This window comes from Canis lupus, chromosome 26 (assembly GCF_011100685.1).
Source record: "Canis lupus familiaris isolate Mischka breed German Shepherd chromosome 26, alternate assembly UU_Cfam_GSD_1.0, whole genome shotgun sequence".
Taxonomy (NCBI): domain Eukaryota; kingdom Metazoa; phylum Chordata; class Mammalia; order Carnivora; family Canidae; genus Canis; species Canis lupus.
Genome location: NC_049247.1, coordinates 12,023,115 through 12,045,601, shown reverse-complemented (window position 1 = coordinate 12,045,601; position 22,487 = coordinate 12,023,115). Strand labels below are relative to the sequence as shown.

Below are 22,487 nucleotides of genomic sequence, written 5' to 3'. Positions count from 1 at the left end.
TCTGGTCCAACCAAGAGGCTTGTATCTGCCCCCAGAGGGAGGAAAGATAGGGAGCTAATTCTGAATGATCAAACTGAATGATCCTGCAGCCTCCTGGCCAGGGAGGAACGGATCTCTTAAAACAAAGTTTGGGGGGGGGGGTGGCGGCCAGGGGAGGTGTGCAGTGCATGTAAAGCTCCAAGAGGAAAATCTAGCTTCCCTGGTCTCTGTAGAGGTCCTCCACTGGGTTCAGAACTGCATATAGCTGAGTCTAGGTTTGGGGTCACACCGGAGTGCTAACGTGGGGAGGAGGGTGCTAGCAGTATTTTGCAGGGGGGATCACAAACAGTAAGCCAGGCACTCCTCCGGGGCCGGGGGGCGGGGGGATGGGTGGGTAGCAGATTCCCTGGGATCCCCGTAAGAAAATGAAGTCACTGAGGAGGATGGGAGCCCAAAGGCAGACACTGAGTTTCAAAGCCGGTCAATTAAAAAAAAAAAAAAAAAGGCCTAGATCCCCTAGGTTGGGGGAGGGGTGGGTAGGAATGGGACCCATCGCTAACACTGCCAAGCAACCAGAGAACTCCTCCCCAGTAAAAGTTTATGTATGGACCGACCACCGTAGGAAACTTCTTAATTAGGCCTCAGACCCCTGGAGAAACACGGATGTCCTTATGTCAACAGAGTTTCCAATTTAGCAACACCTCGGACTGGAAAAAGCTCCGCGGCAAACGGGGGTGAAAGTTTAAGAGGGAATAAGCGTGTAATAGTCCCTCGCCAGACCTCACACATGCTGCAGAGAATATTTACAGCAAACTTGCCAAAATAAACCACCCCGCCTGCCCACCATCCTTTTCCCCTCCCCCCCCTTTTTTGTAAACTGCAGATAAACACCATTCGGTCACCAAAGGGTCGCTTGGTCCCCTTTAGAGTTTGAGACAGGCAGTGCCATAGGGAGAAGTAGGATAGAGCAGAGGCTTCCCCGCGGATTCTTTGGCAAGCCTAGCTTCTCTGCTACATCCTTGGCCTGGGCGGGGTGGCTTGGTTTCGCATTTGTGTGTGTATACGAAATTTGTTCTGAGGCTCCTCTGCTCCCTCCCCAGTTTACCATTTGCCGGGACACACACACACAGACACACACATACGGCTTGGCCTTAAACACTGCAGATGCATTACAGATACGCAGAGGTGGGTTATTTAACAACAACAAAAAAATCAGGCCTGCGATGAAGTGAAAACTCTTTGCAAAAAGGTGCAGGAATATCTGAGGGACGGCAGAAGTTCTGTGCGTCCTCTGCGATCCAAACTTTGCCCCCCTCCCACTGCTCTCTTCTCCCGCCCTTACAGCAGGGCTCCCCAGACCCCGCCAAGGGGCAGGCTCATTCTGTGTTTCCCCGAAGGTCTTTTGTTGAGCGCGGAGGGGAAAGAGACACTGTCGAGGGGGGTCTGCAAACAGAGAGAAAGCTGCGTAGACTCTGCGCCTGGAGCCTAAAGCCGCGGGCCTGGGGGTGGTGGAGGTGCCGCTGGCCTCGTCGGTTCCCCCCGGCAGCCGGGCCTGGCACAAGTCTTCAGAACGCGCTGGCCAACGTTTCACCCGAATGCGATGGCCACCAGGCCGCTTTTGTTTGTTCGCAAATTAATCACCCAGCGCACGGCCGGCGCCAGAGTGGGTTTATCACCCACCAGGAGGGGGGCGCGACGGCCCAGCAGAGACAAAGAGGAGTTCGCACCTTCTCGCTTTTGATCCCAAGTCACCGTGGCCTCCCTGCAGAATACGAGCCTCCTGGGGCCGAATCTGGGAGGTCAGTCATAATTGGCGGAAGTTTGCAGACCATTAGCAAGACGTCCACATTTCTGAATCAGAACCCCACAAACTTTCCTCTATCCCCCCCACCCCACCCTTTGTGCGCAAGAACGGGAGTGGGGGCTCTGGAGTGGCAACGGGGCTGACCCCGGGGTTAAGTCGGAGCCACGGGGCGAAAAGAGGCATTTGAGGGAGGGGGGCAGCCAGTGTGGGGACCAGAGATCCCGCTAGGTCCGCTGGGCGGCCAAAGGCAAGTGGAGGTATTTTACAAGTGAAATTAGCGAGCTCCCCTCCCACGTCCAAGACGTACGGGAGGCCAGAAATAGCAGGACTCAGTGAAAACGTCTCTTTGCCGAGCATCTGGACGCTTGGGGCACCGAGACAGTGAGGAGGGGGATCAGTCACATTGCGGCAGCAGAACTCCCTTCCTTCCACCCTTTGCCGCGCGCTGGGGCCGAGATGGGCTGGCGAGTGCAGGCAAAGCCAGCTCGCGGGGATGGGGGGACGCTCCTGAGAGCGCCGCGGAGCTGCCCGGGGCTCAGGCTGCAAGCGCTGTGGGGGAGGGGGTGGGTTTGGGCCTCCAGAGACTTGGGAAACCCTGCGGTGACCTCGGTGGAGGAGGGCGGAAGGCCTGGCCTCTCGCACCCTCCAGGATCGGGCCGCTGGGGACACGGGAGGGGGCGTGTGAGCCGACCCCCTGGGCCCCGGTGGCCTCTTCCTTTTCTTCCCCTCTTCTAACCACGGGGCAGAGAGACCCCGAGAGGACGCCAGAGAAAGAAAGGCCGAAAGGGAAAGAAAGGGGCGAGAGGGCGAGCCAGACGGGAGTTCGAAGAACCACTCCATTCTCTCTGGTGACTTCAGGGAATTCGCAGCGCTGGCGCCAAGCGCTCTTAGCCATGTGCGTCAAAAATGCGAGGCTGGAAAAGCTTGTCGCCTCAAAAGTTCCGCCCCTATCTCGAGGCGGTTGGCCCACAAAAGAAGTGCATTTTCACCCTCCACTTGCTCACACTTCGGAGTCTGGAGGCTGGGGGCTTGGAGGTACACAGGGCAGACTCGGGACCGTTCTGGCGTCCCCGGCGCGCACGCACGCACGCATACACATCCCAAGCCTTGGGTTTCTTAACCCCCTAGGCCCCGAAACCAGCATTTTCTCCTTTCCTTTCCACTCGAGGAAGCTCTCAACTCAGGAAGGGCAAAAGAACATTCTCCCCAAGATTTTCCCCCCATCTAAGCAGGGGCAGCCCAACTCACTGCCCTCAGCTCCCCTCCCCCCCAAAAAAAAACCTCCACCCAGAAGCGAGAAATGTGGGTTTGGTGAAACCTCTGACCCAGACGGGGACCTGCGGTAACAGAGATCATTTCGGCGACATGTCTGATTCGTAAGACACCTCCCTCCCCTTCACCCTCGCTGAGGCCCCCACCCTACCTGAACTGGAACCAGTCACCTCGCCTCTGGGGTGGGGGCGTATCACGGTTTGTTTTACAAATTCACCCCCCGACTTCTGGTGAGGTAAGTCCCCGGGTGCACGGAGAGATAAGTGCGATGCCTGGAGAAGATACCAGGAGGGCGCACCTCCCCCTACCAGCGCGCCCACGGCCTGGGAGGTGAGGGCAGCGGCTCGGCGGGGGCAGGCCCAGAACCTGGTCCCTCGCGGCGCTCATTCTGTCCCGATCTCCATTCTCTGCTCTACACTCACGCACACATTCAGGTGGAAGTCGGGGAGCCCGGATTCAGATAGAAGATGAGACCTAAAAGGGCTGGTAAATGCATTTCAAAAAATAAAAAAATAAAAAAATCCCCGAGTCCGCCTCCCCGGGTGAGCGCAGCTGGGGCCGGCGGCGCAGGCTGTGTACGTGTTTGCGTGTACGTGTTTTCCCGCGGGTGGCTGGGTCCCAGGGCGCTGGCACGTGTCCGCGCGCCCGAGTGCCAGGGTGTTTGGGTCTCCGCCCACAGTTCCGGGTGGGGCCCGGGGGATAGGGAGCCCCCCGCACGCGTGTGCCGGGGAGCCCACGAGCCCAGGTGCCGGGAGCCCGGCGCCGAGAGCCACCCGAGCTCGGGAGCCCTTTCGCGGCGGCCGGGCGGAGCTTGGCTCCACGTGGGGCTGGAGAGCGCGCAAGCCGGGAGCCCCGGCGCTTGCCTCCCCGGCCGCCGCCGCCTTTTGTTGCGTCCGGAGGAGGGCTCGGCCGCCAGCCCGGCTCTCCCGGGGCCGCGGCGAGAGGCTGAGCCGCAGGAGAATCGGCCGCGGCGGGCCGGGGAGGAGAGGCGAGCCGCGCGCGCGAGAGGCGAGCGCCCCTGCCCGGCGCCCGGCGCGCTCTCCGCCTTCCTGGCCCGGCTGGCTCGCTCCCTCCTCCTCCTCCCCCTTCCTCCCGGGCCCAGCCTCCTCCCTCGATCCCGGGCTGGATGACTGAGGCATTTCAGACGTGGGCTGAGCCAGCGCAGGCGAGCGAGCTCAGGGGCTGCAGCGATCTCTCGATAAGCCACCTAGAGGCGACTCTGCGCGCGCTCCCCAGTGGCTCCCCGCCCTCCCTCTGATCATGTTGACATATTCACAGGACAGGCAGTAGTACTGATGCGGCGCTGCGACGTTACAGTTTCCGACACCTTCTTTTTATAACTCGGCTCTATCCCCCAGCACTCGACCTGTGAAAACCACGCCTATGCAGCCACACAATTGGTCCGAAAGCGTCAAAGAGCCAATCAAGAGGCCTCCGGCTCCCCGCAGCCCACAGCAGAGCCCGACCTTCTAGAGCCGCCGAGCAGACGCCCGGGGAATTCTAGAGGCGGAGGAGGGTGGCGCGGAGCTCTCGCTCGCTCCTCTCGCTCCCTCCCTCTCCGACTCCGTCTCTCTCTCCCTCTCTCTCTCCTCTCTCTCTCTCCTCTCTGTCTCTCTCCCTCTCTCCCTCCACCTCTCCCCTTTTCATTCCCTCCCCACTAAATCCTCCCTGCCCTGCGCGTCTGGACGCAGATTTAGGAAGCGATTTCGCTCACGTTTTAGGACAAGGAAGACAGGCGCGGGAGGAGAGCACGGGCAAGACTCGGATTGCAACCCAGACACCCTCCGGAGGCTCGGAGCGGAGGAAGGAGGAGGAGGAGGAGGGCGAACGGAAGCCAGTGTGCAGTTCAAGTTTTGATAGCGCTGCTAGAAGAGGGCTTAAATCAGAGAGATTTTTTTTTTTTTTTTTTTAAGGCGAGAGACTTTTTCCGCTTCTCTCGCTCGCTGGGGAAGCCGGGTCGAGCGCAACTGCAGACGCCTCCAGCGAGAAAGAGGGAGAGAGGAAGACAGACAGGGGGGCGGGGAAGAAGAAGGAGAAGGAAAGGTAAAAAGTCTCCGAGCCGAGCCGTCCGCCTTTCCAACAAAGAACTGGGGGCTGGGGAGCTCTTCCCAGGACCCGGGGCTGCGGTGTCCATTTCGGCGAAGCGGCGGGGGCCCGGGCGCGGGGGAGGACCCTGCTCGCTCCTCTCGCCGCCGCCGGTGAAACCGACTTCCAGGAGCGGCTTTTTAAAACACGCAAGGCGCAAGGACAGTCACCCGAGCGGCTATGTCTCCTGATTTCTCGCCTTGCCCTCTTTAAAAGCGGCATCCCCCCCCCAAAAAAAAGACACTTTACTCCCCCTGCCCCTAGGGTGCTTTACTTGTGATTTTGCTCCCTTTTTTTTTCTTTTTTCTTTTTTCTTTTTTTCCTTTTTCAAACTATGTGCTGCTGTTAGAAAAACCCAAAACAAAACCAGACAGCAGCTGCGGACTTGTCCCCGGCTGGAGCCCAGCGCCCCGCCTGGAGTGGATGAGCCTCTCCATGAGAGATCCGGTCATTCCTGGGACAAGCATGGCCTACCATCCGTTCCTACCTCACCGGGCGCCGGACTTCGCCATGAGCGCGGTGCTGGGTCACCAGCCGCCCTTCTTCCCCGCGCTGACGCTGCCTCCCAACGGCGCGGCGGCGCTCTCGCTGCCCGGCGCCCTGGCCAAGCCGATCATGGATCAATTGGTGGGGGCGGCCGAGACCGGCATCCCTTTCTCTTCCCTGGGGCCCCAGGCGCATCTGAGGCCTCTGAAGACCATGGAGCCCGAAGAAGAGGTGGAGGATGACCCCAAGGTGCACCTCGAGGCCAAAGAACTTTGGGATCAGTTCCACAAGCGGGGCACCGAGATGGTCATTACCAAGTCGGGAAGGTAAGTGAGGAGCAGGGCTCCCTCCCTTGAAGCTACTGGAGGATTTTTTTTTTTCCACCACCCCCCCCCACCTCCCTTTATCTCTCTTTTCCCAGAACAGTAGCTTTGCCAGTTAATTTGGGCTTAGGAAAAAAAACTTAGTTCCCCTGAACCTGGGTACAGACATTCCTGGGCCCTGCTCCTGTGGCAGGGAATTTCAGCTTACCTGGGCGTCTGCAGGGGGTTAGCTTCTCCTACCTAGGTCTGCAACCTGGATTCCCTACTGGCCAGATAGAATTTTTCCAGGGAGCATAGACACCTCTGCAGGAAGAAAGAAAACCACCCCACTGCAGGAAGTTCACTGTTCAAACCTTTTCATCCTTACGCCTTTGTTGATGTGCTGTGGTGTTTGTTTCATTTTTGTTTCCAGAGAGAAAAACTTGAACGCCCTCTTCTTTTGTGTGGTGGTGGGAGACCTGACACTAGCTCTCCACTTGCCCTTTCTGCCTTCCAGCCTAGCCTCTGGTCCTGCAGGGGGGCCTGAGCTTGCCTCTGGCAGGGTCACAGAGATACGGAAGGGCACTTGGGTTTGTCCACACCACTTCACGTGTCTGTATCGGAGGGAGAGTTGAGGCAGTTTTGGATGATTAAGATTATGTTTGCATTTCCAAGTAGCCGGCGGAGAGACACATGCTGCTTTTTTATGCGTGAATATTATCAAGCGTATTTCATATAACTTTTAAAAGGTCCTTGCCTGGCCAAAACCTGCCTGTCACTTAAAATCACCGATTTTTATTTTATGGCATTGAAGTCTATCAAGGCATAACATTGGAATGATAAAAAATAAAATCCCTCTCTTGATGTCTTGAGCTTTCTGTGTCTCTCCTGGCTAAATGAAGCCAAAGTTTGGCATAAAACCCTCAGACCCAGAAGACATTTCCTCCGTTTCACGGTGAAGTGCTTCCTTTTAAGTCAAGACTGGAGAATGCCAACACTTCTGGGAAATAAAAAAAGCAGTTTGGTGGTACAGTCTTGCAGTTTGAGATTGGCCTGAGCAATGGGAGAAATGTGGTTAGCAGCATGCTAGGCAGATTGGTGATCAGGCCCAGGAGTCCAGCCCAAACTGAAAAATTCGTTTTGAGAACTCACTGAGGGCCGGTTTCATTTCGCCAGCGGCGGGATTCCTGTTCCCTCGGAGGGAGGGTGGAGGTTTATTTCCTTGATAAGTTTAACATTTTTCTCATCAATGGAATGGTGGAAAATTCTAGCCTTGACCGACTCCACTTTACTCAAATCCTACCCCGAGCTGTTTAGAAGTAGACAACTCACAGGGAAGGGTAGAGGCAAGAATTTCTCTGTAAAGAGGGCCATCTACGAAGTCCTACAAGAGGAAAAAATTGTGGAGAAAGTACTAGACGCTGCTGAGAAATGTAGTGCCACAATTCACTTGTTTTGAGCCTTGGGACATTTCCCGGTAGAGGAACTGTATATGTAACACTTGTATTGGGGAAGAATACAATTTTGCACTCAGTGGCGCTCCTGACACCGAAGCTCCACAGTCAATCACAATACAAAGTTTTAAAATTGATTTAAATATTTCAGAGTAAATAGGTGATCAAACCCAGGAGTCTGAGTGATTTCTTTTTCTTTCTTCTTTTCTCTTCCCTCCCAACTGTAGGCGAATGTTTCCTCCATTTAAAGTAAGATGTTCTGGGCTGGATAAAAAAGCCAAATATATTTTGTTGATGGACATTATAGCTGCTGATGACTGTCGATATAAATTTCATAATTCTCGGTGGATGGTGGCGGGTAAGGCTGACCCTGAAATGCCAAAGAGAATGTACATTCACCCAGACAGCCCTGCTACGGGGGAACAATGGATGTCAAAAGTTGTCACTTTCCACAAACTGAAACTCACCAACAACATTTCGGACAAACACGGATTTGTAAGTTTCAGCGCTCCCGTCAGTAAAATCTTCTCTCTTCACCCTAGCGAAGGCAGTGCGTCCCCTCTCCTTGAAAAATCACAAGTTTCTGCTCAGACTTCTCCCTAGCTCTCTGTTGCTAAGCGTAGTGGCAAAGTTGTTCGATCCAAAGCAGAGCCAGAGAGAGGATTCCGGGGTGTTTCTCTTCGGATAATGGAAGGCCTGGCGTTCTGAAAAACAAAAAGCAAAATAATAATAATAATAATAATAATAATAATAATAATAATAATAAATACAAATCGAGGGCAAGAACACTAACTGCTCACGTTCTGTGGCGATCCCAGGTCTTGGTAAATGCCTGACAGTGAAGTTAAACACCAATCGCTAAGATACAAAATCAATTTGAAAGTTAATGTGTGCGCCAGGGATTTGTTCTGAGCTATCACACTTCTGTTTTGAAACCAGCCATATTCTTTTCTTGCGGGAGTTCTGAGGTTCAGAGCCTTGGCTACGTCGGTTAAAGGGTCTGAAGGCGTCTTTTGAAAGATTCTTTTTTTTTTCTTTTGTGAAGAAAGAATATCGGACTTAGGAGAAAGTCAAGTTTACTAGAAATGAGGCTGAACTCTCCAGGATAAAAATTGTGTGTGTGTGTGTGTGTATTGGGAGTGTATATATGGATTCAGTGGGAGAGTCCTTAGAAACTTTTAGGAGACCAGAATTGCTTGTAAAAGTCAAGCAAAACACCTTTTGCCCCCTGCCCCTACCCCTCCCCAGCATTTCAATAAAATAAGCCGAGTGATAAGCGAGGAATAAGCAGAAAGATTAGGCCCAGGAAGACGTGAATGGCACGGAAGTATCTTCAGCCGGCAAGGATTGCCTTTGAAGCTCTTGATTTGATTAAGGCATAAATATTCCTCTCTAGAGTTCAACCTTTCAGGGCTTTAAGTGGATTGGGCTCGTCAATTAGTGGGCGCTTAAAGGACTGAATCATTTTGTAAATTAAAATGCATGTTTTTCTCTATCTTTTAAGACTTTGGCCTTCCCAAGTGATCACGCAACGTGGCAGGGGAATTATAGTTTTGGTACTCAGGTAGGCTAGGGTTCAAGGTACGCACGGACCTTAGGTGGTGAGGGTGGGGGGGACCCTTTGGAAATTGAGGAGCAATTTGGATTCTCCAGAAGAGGATATCTTTGGAGCGGAGTGTACCCGAAGAGGTACTCCGAGACTCCCAAGGAGGTGGGCTCGGCATAAGCAGCGTGGTACCCGTCGGTGGGGTAGAAGTCAGCCTGGCAGGGGTCCTGAGGTCCCGCTGGTCCCACTAAATCTTTGCTTTATGTGTCTCCCCCTCCTCCCTGCCCCCTACCCCCCACCCCGCAGACTATATTGAACTCCATGCACAAATACCAGCCCCGGTTCCACATTGTGAGAGCCAATGACATCTTGAAACTTCCCTATAGTACATTTCGGACGTACTTGTTCCCGGAGACCGAATTCATCGCTGTGACGGCATACCAGAATGATAAGGTAACCAAAGGCGCGTTGCTTTTTCATGGCGATCCTTTTCCCTCCCACCTTTAAGCCACTCTGGGTGAGGTAGAGAAAGTTATAAAACAATAAGGATTAAGGGACGGGAGTCTTGAGTTTTCTTCTGTGATCTGACCTTCCGTGGAGCTTTTGGGGGAAAGAGGCTCTAGCACATCACCGAGGCGGGGGTGGGGGGGAGGGACCCAGAACAAAGCAAAACAAAAACTCAACCAGCGAGGAATCCAATACTGAACGAAAAGATGCAGACTAACTTTGCCTCCTATAACTTGTGCTGTCATCCGCTCCCCCACTCCCCCGCTCCCAGGCTTTCTCTTTCTTGCTTGTTTTGAGGCTAAACCTCTTCTCCAGAAAGAAGGATCAAAAATCAGGTTCCACGTTCTAAAGGAACCCGCTAAAAATTGAAGGCAGGAGCCATTTGGGATCCTGGGAGGAGAATCCCATTGGAGAGAGCAGCTTTTCTCCCCTAGCCAGAAATCCCGAGTAGCTGGTCTGGTTTTTATTACCTTTTATGCTGCTGTGTTTTTTATGGTGTGGGGTGTGTGTGTGTGTGTGTGTGTGTGTGTGTGTGTGTGTGTTTGGAAAAACCTTCTGTGATCACAGGGTCATGCTAATCGAGTTGTCTGAGGCTTTTGAGATGAGATGACCAAAGTCATCACCTCATTTGAAGGTTTTTCCTCCCTTGGGCCTGAGGCCCGGGATTAGGAGTACCCCCAAATGGAACAGCAGGCAGCACCTGGTATATAAAGTTATGGTGTCCTGAAGGTCATGGGCATGTGCACAGAGACAAAGTGGCTTTTGCTGATTCACCGGTTCCCAGCTTGGCTGTTAGCAGGCAGTTATGGGGGTGAGGGCCACTGAGGACCTCTGCTCTTCTTACCTCCGTGAGAGTCCAGTTTCCTGACAACACCTTGCATTTTGAGTTCACTGTCACTGTGGGTGGGTCCTCTGGCTCACTGACAGGGGTGTTCCAGGTCTGTCTCCTTTATCTGGAGAACCTCCTTTCCTGAAATCTTGCATATGGGAGTTTATTCCAAAAGACAAGAATCCAACCAAGGGTCCCTTCCCACCTCTGGGGAACTCTCTCTATATATATCAATGTGTTTTCCCTCAAAGGGAAGGGATTTGAAAGATTACATACTATGGCATTTTGCCCCAGCATGCAAAATGCATGCTCCCTCTAGACCCAGAATCCTGTGACTCTAACTTGTTAATGTAATAATAAAATGTATGTAGCATTTTTGATTATACGAAGAGGCCCCAGGCCTTCTTCTCCAGCCTAATGGCAGTGGCAGAGCATATAAATGAAAACAAATGTTTCCAGTGGTCATTCAGTTCTTTGACATCTGTAATTGTCAATATTGTAATTCCTTAGCGCCCCCTCCCAACAAAACCCAGCAAAAAAATCAAGCCCACTCTGGCACAAGGGTAGCGAAAACCTCATAAATCATTTCATTAGATTCACAGAGAAGGTTGGAGTGTATGCTGTGTGTGTGTGTGTGTGTGTGTGCGTGTGTGTGTGTGTTTGGGGGCAGGAAATATGCCATAACATATTTTATGATTAACTGCACTATATAAAAAAAATGAAAGCGCAATTTTAAGATCTACAGGTTGTCCCTTTTGACAGCTTCGACAGTCTTTCCATTTCTAAACCCAAGCTCTCAAGGCCGCCTACAGAACAGAATGAGGCATTTCCCAGACAGTATAATTTCAGTCTGGAATCCCTGGTTTGGCTTCCTATGGGAGATGTAAGCCATGGTACAGTTCTTTGATTTTCCTCTCTGTCCCCTCTGACGACACTGTGAGATCCTCTCCCTTTCCCTTTAACCTGGCGTATCCAAATGACTTCTTGTGGCAGTCAGAGTTCTCGTAGACAGAGCTGGGGCGGGGGGGAAGCACCCCTAAAACATTCTATAAATTGAGACCAATATGTCTTTCTTGCTTGTGTCTCCTCCTCTAGATAACTCAGCTAAAAATAGACAACAACCCTTTTGCAAAAGGTTTCCGGGACACTGGAAATGGCAGGAGAGAAAAAAGGTGAGCAGAGACACTTAGTATTATTGTCTCCGATAATTTGGAATCACTTTTCTAGGGCCCAGATCTCAACTGTTAGAAGTGGAATCCGGGCCCTTCTAGTAAGGAGATGGGGGGAGAGGGTGGAAATAATGTACTGCTGCTCTGCCACCTGCTTGTAGACTTCAGGACACTACTTTTCTACCTCCCACGAGTTACCTTAGAGGAGATGAACTAGGCCACACCATTTTTTCCCTGGAAGAAAAGTGTCAGGGATAACAGATGATAGACAGACGCCTATTAATTCCTAATTAATTTAAGTTCATCCTGGGCAGGTCCCAGGAAAGGACTAAACTCATTCACAAAATGCTTTGGAATTTTTGCAATCTTGTCTTGCAAATACCATCAGACAGAACTGAGGCCCCTTGAGAAATCTGGGGCTCCCTCCTTCATGGCTATAGGTATCATTTTGCATTCAGCAGACAGCTGGATGGTATATGGAAGAAGCACTCCCCTCCCCCCAGCGACTTTCAAAGAATTTCTAAAATCCAGAAAATCAGTCCAAATTTTTAACCTACCCCCTTGCGGGATAGGGGTGAGCATTATAACATAATTTCTAACCTAATAGATTTTTTTTTTTCACTCCGGTTATGATTCATGGGTTGCTAAAGCAATTAAAAGTGCACCATGAAATAAGCACTTCTCCCAGTCTGAGCAACCAGTTGGGAGTGCGTGGGCTGTTTGTGTTCACCAGTTTGGGCCACGGAGGTCCCTCTCCTTCTCAAGGCCTGCCCAGGCCCTTTCTCTGGTGAACCCCTGATCCCTAAGCCTTCTTCCTTCAACACCCCACCCCCATGCCACACTCTTCAGCTTAGTTACAGGGTCAAGAATAATGCTTGGGTCTCTGAGGCTGCCTTGTGGCAGGCGGGTTTCAGAGAACTCCTGTTGTCCTTGGGTGGAGGTGGGGTGGCGGTGGGCAGGGGGAGGTGGGAGGTGTGTGTGTGCACCAGTGTGCCCTCTTTGGAGAGGGTGAGGCACACAGAGAGGGGAGCTGTGTGCCCAGTTCTGCAACACTGGGTGTGGGCTTCTGTTGCAGAAAACAGCTCACCCTGCAGTCCATGCGGGTGTTCGATGACAGACACAAAAAGGAGAATGGGACCTCAGATGAGTCCTCAAGCGAACAGGCCGCCTTCAACTGCTTTGCTCAGTCCTCGTCTCCAGCTGTCTCCACTGTGGGGACATCGAACCTCAAAGGTAGGCCTAGTCGCCTCTGCTCCTCTCCCAAGTCTCTGGATGTGGGTGAGGGTGTGTGTGTGTGTGCACGCAGGCACGTGTGCTGGGAGAGTTGGGAGTGGGGCACCCATCAGGCAACCTACCCTTTAAAAACTTCAGATGCTTCTAGAAGCCCCTATGCAAGAGCCTGAGTTCAAAAACAAGTGGCCAGATGTGTCCCTCTCTGGACTTTGTATAAAGGAGAGCTCAGGACCCGGTCCCCCAAACCTTGACTTGGCTGCCGTTGGGGTGTCTCCAAGTTCCTTCTCAGTGGAGTACATCTCTGTCCCTGTCCCTCTGCAACCAAGCAGCTGCTGACTTTCCACTATCTTCGAGCTCCAGATTAAAATGTGTTGGAAGGGGGAGGTGGGGGGAGGCAAGGGATCCTCTGCCACCTGGAACAGAGAAGGTGGCTGAGAAAACATCCAGCCATACAGCAACAATGAGCACTGGGGCTCTGAGTGGGGAGGGTGGGGGAGTGGGAGGGGACGAGATGGTTCAAATCCCCAGTTAGTTTCCTGTGTTTAAAGAGCAAGAACTATTTATTTGGAAAGACACATTCTCTCTGTCTCTTTCTCAACAGGGAAAAACCTGTTTTTAAGTGAATTAAAAAGAAAGTCCATTATGACTTCAAATCCCTTTAAACTTGAAACAAAATAGGATCCCTTTTTATTTTTTTCTGGTAGGACACCCACAGAGGGTGTGGTGACAGCAAAAGAGAGTCTGTGATTGTCTCTGGGCAGTGAACACGCTGCTCCCATCCCTGTGCAGGCACAGGGGCACACAGAAGGCCCCCGTTGACTGTGTCTGCATGTGTGTGCGTGTTGGGGGAAGGTGTTCCTTTCTGCCAGGACCAATTCGGATGCCAGGGTTCAAACAAATCCTCCTGAAAGAATCCACAAATTTGTGGAAGGTGCTCATCTTGGTCACTCACTGAACAAAAACACTGGAAAGTAGGTGTTCCCAGAGTGAGTTTTAGGATAAGTTTAATTTTGCTTAAAATAAAAAAAACAGTCAGTGCAGTGGAGGGGTGGGGGGGGAGGAAGGTGAATAAAGGCTTTGTCTGGCACAGCAGGAGCTCAATGAATGGTTGTAAAAAATTGCAAAATCCACTAGTGATTTGGGATGGGGGGGCCTATAGGAGAACGGGTTCAGTTCTATCCAAATACTTTATTTTTATTATTTTTTAGAGATTTTATTTATTCATTCATGAGACCCAGAAAGAGGCCTAGATAGGCAGAGGGAGAAGCAGGCTCCCTGCGGTGAGCCGGATGCAGGACTCAGTCCCAGGACCCTGGGATGGGGCCCTGAGCCAAAGGCAGATGCTCAACCACTGAGCCACCCAGGCGCCCTCTATCCAAGTATCTTAGATGCGCTGTTAGCCTATTGAAACGTCCCACTCAAGTGGCCAGGTGTCATCACACCCACTTTGCAGATGAGAAAACCGAGGCCCAGAGAGGTTAAGGGGCGGGCGGGGACCACCCAGCTTGTAAATGGCCAAGCGGGGATTCAGACCGGGAACTGGCCCTCCACTGGCCCGGACTGGAGCTCACGCCCTTCCCTGGCCCCTGTGCCCGTCCTACGGTAGACCTGTGTCCCAGCGAGGGGGAGAGCGACGCCGAGGCCGACAGCAAAGAGGAGCACGGCCCCGAGGCCTGCGACGCGGCCAAGATCTCCACCACCACGTCGGAGGAGCCGAGCCGCGACAAGGGCAGCCCCGCGCTCAAGGCGCACCTCTTCGCGGCCGAGCCCGGCGGCCGGCCCCGCGACGGAGGGCGGCCGGACAAGGCGTCGCCCGACTCGCGCCACAGCCCGGCCACCATCTCGTCCAGCACCCGCGGCCTGGGCGCCGACGAGCGCCGCAGCCCGGGCCGCGAGGGCGCGGCCCCGTCCAAGGCCGAGGAGGCGCGCGCGCTGCCGGGCAAGGAGGCCTTCGCGCCGCTCACGGTGCAGACGGACGCGGCGGCCGCGCACCTGGGCCAGGGCCCCCTGCCCGGCCTCGGCTTCGCCCCCGGCCTGGCCGGCCAGCAGTTCTTCAACGGGCACCCGCTCTTCCTGCACCCCGGCCAGTTCGCCATGGGGGGCGCCTTCTCCGGCATGGCGGCGGGCATGGGGCCCCTGCTGGCCACCGTGTCCGGGGCCTCCACCGGCGTCTCGGGCCTGGATTCCACCGCCATGGCCTCGGCCGCCGCGGCGCAGGGACTGTCGGGGGCGTCGGCGGCCACCCTGCCCTTCCACCTGCAGCAGCACGTCCTGGCCTCCCAGGTAAGGAGGGGCCCCTGCCTGCCCTGGGGTCGCAGACCCTCTCCAGGGAGCTCTGCCTAGCAAGAGAAGTAGCAGTATGGTGATGGCTAGGTCCAGTCTTCTCATGGACTCCGCAAAAGCTCACACCCCTCCCCAAAGCTTGAATTTCTTTCTTGTCTCGGTTAAGGGCTGTTTCTCGTAGAGTAGGTAGGCAGTGATAATAATAATTAAGCCACCCCTAGCACTTAGCTTGCACTTGGTCTATCCTGACTCCAGTAGCTCTATTGTTACTTGCGCTTTATAGATGAAGTGGCGCAGGCGCAGAGATGTTGAGTGACTTACCCAGAGTCACACAGCTGGGAAGTGGTGGAGCAAAGACTCTATCTACTCCAGGTAGTCTGACTCCTGGGCCTTGTTAGGGTCTCTGATTTTAGCTTCGGAGTGGAAATGTCTCTTAAATGGCTTCTAGCCAGCCGGCCACCAGGAATCAGCCGAGGGGGAGACCCTGGCCTCCTTGGGCGGGAGCTAGGTCTTGAACCTTTCCTCCCAGTGGGAAGCTTGTCCCCTGTCCCCCAAAGGGTTAACAGTTCGTGTGCCCGGGTGGGAAATGTCAGAGGATTGGGGCAGGCTTCGGCTGTGGCAGGCCTGGCAGCCTCTGCGTGCTTCAGACAGCTGTGCTGGGGTACAGGGCAGCTGGGGAGAAGTCTCAGGCCGCTGGAATTGATCTGAACCCAGGGAAGAGGTTCTGTGGGGTTTCCTGCAGGCCCTTGCCTTTGTTTTGTCTGAGCACATTCGTCTCCCTTCTCCCAGCCAAGAAGCAGGGTTGTCCTCCCCCCAGGGGTGGGGGAGGAGGAGGAAACTGAGTAGGCATCTGGCTTTCCCCAATGCTCTCCTCTCCGTGCGCGAGCCGCTCCTGGAGACCTCGTCCTCGGTGGGCAGCAGGGGGTAGGTGGACGAAGCCTGTCCCCCGGGGAACAAAAGTATTAATGATACCCCCAAGGCAGGGGACAGTGAGAACTAGGCCAGGCTGGAGTGCCTGTGTTTTAAATTCTGCTTCTGCCACTTGCAAGCCAAGTGCCTTCCTGCACCCCTGCGGCCTTCCTCAGTTTCTCCACCCGGAATACCAGTGTATCAGGCTAGATGATTTCTGCCTCCGTTCAGAGCAAATGCCTTTTGCTCCCCGCCCCCACCCCCAATTACCTTTAGCCTAAAGATCTTCTCCTGGACTTTTTTTTTTTTTTTTCGTTTGAGAAACTTCTGGAATCAGAGTGATTAGGGGGCAGGGAGGACGAATGAAAGAAACGTATTTTCCATCATTTCCATCCGGTGGTTTTCACTTACTACCTTTGCGGCTGGACTAGACTGCAGCCCCATTTAACAGGTGCAACGACTGACCCCAGGGCCAGAATTTCTAGCAGTTCTCTTGGCCAGGTGCCCTGTGTAGCCTACCGCGGGCGTTAGGTCGTTTAATATCCAAAGTCCCAGTAACTATAGGAACTGTGTAGTATTTCCCCGGACTTTTTTTTTCCCCCATAAGAAAGCGGAGGCACAGGGAGTCAAGTGGACCTGGAGGAGGAAGCCTGAGCCGCCCCCTTCCCCAAGAGATTAATGACTAGCCCGAGGTGGAGGTGGAGGGGAGGTGGAGGGGAGGTGGAGGTGGAGGTGGAGGTGGAGGTGGAGGTGCGGGGCGGGGCGGGTGGGGGTGGGGGTGGGGAGGCCGCGGGGCGAGCCAGGCCGAGCCGGGCCCCTCCCCCGCGCAGCCCCCGCCGGCTGACGCGCCGCCCGCCTTCCTCCCCCCGCCGCAGGGCCTGGCCATGTCGCCCTTCGGAAGCCTGTTCCCGTACCCCTACACCTACATGGCGGCGGCGGCGGCGGCGTCGTCGGCCGCGGCGTCCAGCTCGGTGCACCGCCACCCGTTCCTCAACCTGAACAGCATGCGCCCGCGGCTGCGCTACAGCCCCTACTCCATCCCCATGCCCGTCCCGGACGGCAGCAGCCTGCTCACCACCGCGCTGCCGGCCATGGCCGCGGCCGCGGGGCCCCTGGACGCCAAGGCCGCCGCGCTGGCCGCCAGCCCGGCCTCGGTGGCCGTGGACTCGGGCTCGGAACTCAACAGCCGCTCGTCCACGCTCTCCTCCAGCTCCGTGTCCCTGTCGCCCAAACTCTGCCCGGAGAAAGAGGCGGCCACCAGCGAACTGCAGAGCATCCAGCGGTTGGTCAGCGGCTTGGAAGCCAAGCCCGACAGGTCCCGCAGCGGGTCCCCATAGAGCCCTCCCTGGGATAATCTCTTCATTCCAGTCCAGTCCAGTCTGCAGTGCACTTTGTTGGATATAAAATAAACCACGGGCGTGCAGTGGGGGTTGGCCCTTTGTGCAGTCCTGTCTGGAAAGGGGTGCCGGACTCCCTCTAGAGAATGTGCTAGAAACAGGCCCTGTCTTCTTGGCGTGGTTTATATATCCGGGATCTGGCTCAGATTCTGGGGCTCAGAGATGTCTGTTGCATTGAGCTATAGGGGGTGGGAGGGAAAACATTCACGGCCAGAGCACCTTCAGCCAGGCTGGTCTGGGAGCTGTGGGAAGAAAAAGGTAGCCAGGCCCACCAGGAGGGGGGAGGTGTTGAAAGGCTTCTCCCCCAGTGCAGATTTATATATTTTTTCCTTCACCGTGTCGAGTAGAAACAAAAATAAAATTTAAAAAAATATATATATATACTGGGGACAAATGGATACATTAACACGATTCTGTTTGTGAAGATTAAAAACTTTATAGCGACTTGCCTATCAGTTCTAAATAAATTACTGAACAGCATTGTTTGGGGAGGGAAGTCGTTCCCATCCTTGTTTGGTCTCTATTAAGGAAATCTGTGTCTTTTTAATATTCTTGTGATGTTTTAAGAGCCACTATAGGTCTCTTCTTGCATGTTCCACGGTAATGTATTTGTGGGTTTTTGTTTTTTTTTATTTTGAATGCTTGCTTTTAGAGAGAAAAGAACATGACCCCACACCTCCCCCCACCCATTCTCTACCCTCCAATCGGCAACCCCAAGGGGGAGGATTTAAAGGGAAGGGGTGGGGAAAATACAAAAAAAAAAAAAATGAATTTATTTTATCTAAGCTCTGTAGCAGGATTTATGTCCTTCTTTGACAGTTCTTTCTCTTTCGTGTATATGCAATAACAAGGTTTTAAGAAAAATAATAAAGAAGAAGCGAGACTATTAGACAAAGTATTTATGTAATTATTTGATAACTCCTGTAAATAGGTGGAATATGAATGCTCGGAAAATTAAACTTTAATTTATTGACGTTGTACATAGCTCTATGTAAATAGGATCGCAGCTGTCAGGTTTTGTGTTCTTGTTTTCCTTTTGTCAGTTTTATTTCAAGGTCACAGGATCGCTTTTAAAACTAGAAAACACACTTTCTGCACCAACACCAACACACTTTAAAGAGTTGTCTGCAAAAACAAAACAAAACAAAATCTTTTTCCTTTTTTTAGCGTCCATGAGTGAAGGAAAGTGCCATTGCCTATTTCACCCCAAACTGGGGAGGTGATGCCACTTCCCAGCTCACCTGAAATTCCCTAAAATAGAACACCCCAAGTGTGGTTCTGAGATTGCTTGGGAGGGGTGTGGTGGGGGGGTGGCGGGGAGTGCAGAGGCTGTGGTTTGACTTTCTAATTTTTCTTTTGTATTTGTATTTGCTAGTCTGATTTCTTCAAAACGAAGGTGGAATTGACTACTGTCTTCAATATTGATGGTGTTTTGAATTGGTGCCTAGAGAGATATATTCCCAGTTCACAAGTCAGGTCCTGAGAGATGGTTTAAAGACAAAAAATTCATGAAGGTATATTTTGTGTTCTAATTGTTGATGAGTTCTTTGGTTTTCTGTATTTCTTCCCCTTCTCTTTCAAACATCATCGAAATTTCAATAAATTTTTATTGAAATGTCTTTGGGCCTGGCGTTAAGTGCTTTTCTTTAGAAAGCTTCCCTGCGAGGGGGAGTCTCTATCCTGGCTGTTCCCCTCAATCCCCTTCCCTTCGCCTTTAAGTAATTAAGACCGCCTCCACGGAACCCAAATGAGCTGTCACTCAAGTTACAAAGCTAAAAACAAAAGTCCCTGACTGGGGCGAAGGGAGCCGCCTCAATCTGAAATTACTTTTTCCTTTAAATTAGGGAGCAAAACAGAGACGGGAAGAGGGCTGATTAGAATTGGGTAGCATAGTAATTTCAGATACTTAAGTTTTAATGGAAAAAGAATGCTCCGCTCCCCCAAGTCCGTGGTTCCCACACGAGTCCGACCAAAAAAATACATTGCGAGGGCTTGCGAACGTTTTCGTTTTAGGCTCGCTCTCCCTTTTCACGTCGGTATGGGAAATGCAAGTCAAAACTATCTTTTTGCACCAGTGTGCAAAAAAAAAAAAAAAAAAAAAAGGACGGATCTCCTCCCCGCCAGACCCGGCTTGGCAAGGCAGCGACCCTCCGGGTGGCGGGGAAGCAGGCGCCCCCCCCCCCCCCCCCACGGTGTCTCCGCCTGGACCCTTGCTGACCCCGGGCGCCCCGGCCGGCGTGCGGCGCGCAGCCCCCTCCGCGCACACTTAGCTGTGTCACGCGAGGGAGCAGGCAGGTCCCCCCCTACCCTACAAGGGAAAGGTAACTCCTGGGCGTGTGGTTGACCCCCTCCCAGGGAAAGTCACCCAGGAGGCTGACACCCTCCTCCAGCCAGCCCCCAGGCTGTTTGGGGAGTTGCCTTTTGAAGCTCAATTTATTTTTGAAACGTTCAATAAAAAAAAGAGTAAGGCCGGGACAGTCTTTTGGTCTCCTAGCGTCCCCACCCCCAGAGGAGGTATATTCGCGCGGGGGGGTGGGGAGCTGAGACAGGGGAAGGTTCTCGAGGCCTTTTCTTGCCCTGGGGGCCGGGACGCAGGGACCCAGCCGGAGCCAGCCCGGCAGCTGCCTCCCTCCCTCCCTCCCACCCCCCTCCCTGGAGCCCGCCAGCCCGGCCCCAAGTCCCTGTCACCTTCGGGCCTCTTGAATGGCCGGCGAGGAGGATCCTCCTCCCCTCCCTGATCCCGCACTTGGAAGGGGATAGAGGTCGGGACCTTTTGGAGAGGGGGGCCGAGCCCCTTGCGTCTGCGGCCGGGCTCGTGGGGAGCCCCGCACCCTCTCCAGTGCTGTCTCCCCGGGTGAGAAGGCGAACAAGCAGGGGCGGAGGTGGGGGGTGGGGACGGCTTGCAGGGCGGGGGGACCTTTGGGGCGCTAGGTCCCCTGAGGCCGGGCAGAACCACAGGGCGCGCGCCCACTGGGACCGGCTCCCGCCCGAGGCTGGCGCGCCGAGCCCCGTCCCTGGAAGGTGGCCGTGGGCAGGGTGCGCCCGGCGCGCTCTCCCTCTCAAGTGGGGGAGCAAAGAGCCCCGGCCTCGGAGACAGAAGGAATGCTTTTCTTCCTCAGTCCACATCTGCTCCCCCCCCGCCCCCCAAATTCTCGGACAGGGCTCAGACGTGCGGCCGGCCTCTCCCACGGCCTGCCCCCCTCCCTTTTAATCTCCTGTGTATCTTATTTGTATGTAGTGATGTTAATGAGTAACTCTTGTGGCGCTGATGGACGGGGGGTGAACCGCTCGCAATCTCTCTGGATTTCGTTGCCTATTACTCACCTGGCGCCGGTCGCAATCTCGCCGCGGGCTTTATGGTGGCGGCGGCCGCCGCGGAGGCCACTCGGGGCCGGCGCCTTCGGCTTTTTTTCCGGGCTTCGAGTGCCACCTATCTGTCTGGCCCACGAATGCGCCCGGGTGGCCGCCGCGGGCTCGGCATCCCAGCGCCGCCGGGTCCCGGACCTTGGGCGCTTCACCTTTGCCCCTTCCCATCCTCGCCGCCCCAGCCGGCGCCCCCTCCTTCTCGGGCCCCCCTCCCCCCCCACCCACTCCCACCCCCAGCATCGGAAGAGGCAGTGGTCTCTTTCCTGGATATCACTTTCACTCCTCTTTGGGCCTCAGATGAGAAAAACAGTCCTTCCCGTCTTTGGGTTTCCAAAGAGAGTAAGGAAATTCCGGGAGGGGACCCTCTCGTCATTTTCTGGCCAAGCACCCCGCTGCTCGGCCTAGAAATCCCCAGCCGGTCCCCCCGCGGCCCAGCCGGGCTGGGTGGGGATAACCTGCGTTCTTGGTGGGCAGAGGAACGAGGAAGGATTCCCTCCTCCCCCAAAATGACATAACTCAAATTCTATCCTGGATGCGGCTTCCCTTAGCCTGGATGCGCTCTTTCTTTCTTACTTTAGAACTCTGGAATGTTTCGGTTTTTACCCTGGCCGCGTCTACAGGGCCCAAGGCCGCGGCTCCGGGGAGCAGCAGTCCGTAAGGGCCCCCGCGGGGCCAGCTGTGGCAGCTTGCAGGGCCGGGCGACTCCGTGATTTGTAGATTTAAGGTGACAAATGCGGGTGCCGGCCGGAGCCCTCGGCCCCCGCCCCTCGGGGAGGTCGGCTCCGAGCCCGGCTGCGCCCTGGCGTCTGAGGCCGGCGGAGGGGCGGGGGTGGGGTCGCCGTTCGCGGGGCTTTGAGCCGCGGGGAGAGGCGTCCGGGTTCCTGCTGACCTCCCGGCGCTAATTGCAGGGGCCGAAGGGCGCGCTCCGGCAGAGGCAGGGGTCACGACCCTGTGCGCTCCCTCCTCCCGGGTCGGGCCGGCGGCAGGAGCGGGTGCGTGCACGCGGGCGTGCGGGTGGATGCGCGCGCGCAGAGCCTCCCTCCGGGTCTGCACTGTCCCGGGGCCCACTCTTTATTTCTGGGGAAAGTTCTCGGCGTGTAGGTCCTCAAAAAAAAAAAAAAAAAATTCCATCCGAGAAGGAAAACCCTTGTTCTGACCTTTCCCCTAAGCCAGCAGACAGGCAGCCGCCTTCGGGCGCTGCAAGAGGCTTGACACGCTTGGCGTCCGCGCTCTTTCTGCCTCGCTGGTTTCCAAATTCGACCTCGCGGCAACCAGCCAAGAGAGAGGCTGCTGGGTGTGGGCGCCAGGCCGCGTCGTGGGCTCTATTACACGGAGCCGTAGATGTGCAAACCTGTGAGGAGCTCTTAGGGTGTTGGCCATGCGGGGCTGGGACCTGCAGGTGTCAGGAGGAGATGCGTGTGTGGGTGCGTGTACGTGTGCGTGCTCCATCTGCAGACGTCTCTTCCAATTTAGATTTAGAAGTGCATGCGCAAGACAGTTCCGGATGTAGATGCATTTGGTTGTTTTACAATCAAGATGCGTATAATCAAGATGTATATGTTGCAGATGTCGGCATTCAAAGTACACGTAACAACAATCGTAAAAATAGCTGGCAAAGAAGAGGCACGTGCCCGTGCCAGGCACTTGGTTAAGCACCTCACAAAAATGACCTCTTGCAGTGTTCACGATTCACCCGGGAGGGTGGGTAGGACCTTTATCCCTGCTTGATGGGGGACAAAACTGAGGCACAGATTCATTAAGGCACTTAATCAAGATCACCCCAGAGCCAGAATTCCCGAGGAAGTGGCCTCCAGAATCCACTTTGATCGCCATACCTACTTCAGGTGTACATACCTGTAATACATC

General features: G+C 54.4%; 1 protein-coding gene across 2 annotated transcripts; it reads left to right on the top strand.

Moving 5' to 3' along the window:
• Positions 1-4,197: 4,197 nt before the first annotated feature.
• TBX3 (T-box transcription factor 3) lies at positions 4,198-18,874 on the top strand. Of its 2 annotated transcripts, XM_038575203.1 has the most exons (8): positions 4,198-5,952; positions 7,610-7,877; positions 8,887-8,946; positions 9,235-9,381; positions 11,360-11,436; positions 12,509-12,666; positions 14,273-14,949; positions 16,734-18,874. In XM_038575203.1, exons 1-8 carry the CDS (start codon positions 5,564-5,566, stop codon positions 17,193-17,195), a joined length of 2,238 nt encoding a protein of 745 aa, XP_038431131.1. In that variant the 5' UTR covers positions 4,198-5,563; the 3' UTR covers positions 17,196-18,874. The 2 variants fall into 2 exon arrangements, with proteins under 2 accessions (XP_038431131.1, XP_038431132.1); XM_038575204.1 differs by lacking the exon at positions 8,887-8,946 and having other exon boundaries at positions 4,201-5,952.
• Positions 18,875-22,487: the final 3,613 nt, after the last annotated feature.